The sequence below is a fragment of the Castanea sativa genome, chromosome 4 (assembly GCF_040712315.1).
Source record: "Castanea sativa cultivar Marrone di Chiusa Pesio chromosome 4, ASM4071231v1".
Classification (NCBI taxonomy): Eukaryota; Viridiplantae; Streptophyta; class Magnoliopsida; order Fagales; family Fagaceae; genus Castanea; species Castanea sativa.
The window spans coordinates 36,671,929-36,673,544 of NC_134016.1; the positions used below are offsets into that span (position 1 = coordinate 36,671,929).

Consider the following 1,616-nt stretch of genomic DNA (forward strand, 5'->3'; position numbering starts at 1 on the left):
GGATGGCACGGCCAATCAAAGAGGATCAGGAGTGGGATTAGTTTTGATATCTCCGGAAAAGACCGTTATTAAGAAATCTTTGAGGATAAATTTCTCGACCACGAATAATGAAGCCGAGTACGAAGCTCTATTGGTAGGAATGACTATGGTTCAGAAGTTGGGATGGAAGACAGTGGAGATGTTCTCAGATTCAAGACTAGTTGTAGGCCAAGTGGAAGGGGAGCTGGGAGCTGGAAGCTAGAGATCCAAGGATGCAAGAATATTTGAATCAGGTTAGGCATTTACAATCAAAGTTCGAATTTTTCACCTTAGTGCAAATCCCCAGAAGCAGAAACACTCGTGCTGATTTTTGAGCCACCCTGGCAACATCCTCAACATAGAGCTTACCTCAGGTGATCTTAGTAGAAGATTTATGTAAGCCTACCAAGACAAGTGTTAATACGGTCCGTAGTCATCAGATCAGAGTGGGACCTAGTTGAATGGACTCCATTGTGCTGTTCTTGAAAGAGAATATCCTACCTAAAGAGAAGTCAGAGGCTAACAAGGTACGCAGAAAAGCTCCTCAGTTTTGGCTGTCTGAGGATCAAAAGTTGGACAAGCACTCTTTCTCTAGCCCGTATCTGCTTTGTATACATCCTAAAGTAGTTGAACTACTCTTGGAGGAGTTATATGAAGGGATTTGCGGGAGCCATACAGGAGGCAGATCTTTGTCCCATAGGGCCCTCACTCAAGGACATTGGTGGTCAAATATGCAAAGGGAAGCGCAAGAATATGTGAAGAAATACGACCAGTGTCAAAGATTTGCCTCAAACATTCACCAACTAGGAGGTGCCCTCAACCCTCTGTCCAGCCCTTGGCCTTTTGCTCAATGAGGTTTAGATATTGTGGAAGAATATTGTCACCCGTTTCGAAAATCCCCATACTCTCATTTTGGATAATGGACTTCAGTTTGACAGCAAAACTTTTAGAAGATATTGCTATAACTTGGGCATCACAAATAGGTATTCCACCCCAGCTTACCCATAGGGGAATGGATAGGCTGAGGTTGTCAATAAGGTGATAGTGAACGGGCTCAAGAAGAGATTGGACAATGCAAAGAAAAAATGGGTGGAAGAATTGCCACATGTTCTTTGGACATATCGGACTACCCCTCGCAGATCCATAGGGGAAACACCCTTTTCAATAACTTATGGGGCCGAGGCTGTAATCCCTCTTGAGATCGGATTCCCAATGATGAGGATGAGTTCTTTCGCTCTGAACAACAATGATGAACTGTTACAAATGAGCTTGGATTTGATTGAAGAACAAAGGGAGAACGTCATGGTTCAATTGGCATATTATCAACATAAGCTCAAACAAGGGTATGACTTAAATGTAGAGTTGAGGCCACTAGCATCGGGAGATTTGGTATTAAGAAAGGTTTTGGGTACTGTAAAGAATCCAGCATGGGAAAAGTTAAGGCCCAACTGGGAAGGGTCATACCTCATCACCTCGGTAGCTGGAATAAGAGCTTATTATATGGAAGATCTAGATGAAAATGTTGTACCACGTCCTTGGAATGTAAATAATTTGCGAAGGTATTATTACTAATAAAAGTCTCTTTTGTTATATATCGC

The 1,616-nt window shown here is 42.5% G+C and overlaps 1 protein-coding gene across 1 annotated transcript; it reads left to right on the forward strand.

The window, feature by feature from the left end:
- The first annotated feature begins 479 nt into the window (after positions 1–479).
- On the forward strand, positions 480–872 carry LOC142632811 (uncharacterized). The gene has a single exon (XM_075807144.1). It carries the CDS (start codon positions 480–482, stop codon positions 870–872), a length of 393 nt encoding a protein of 130 aa, XP_075663259.1.
- Positions 873–1,616: the final 744 nt, after the last annotated feature.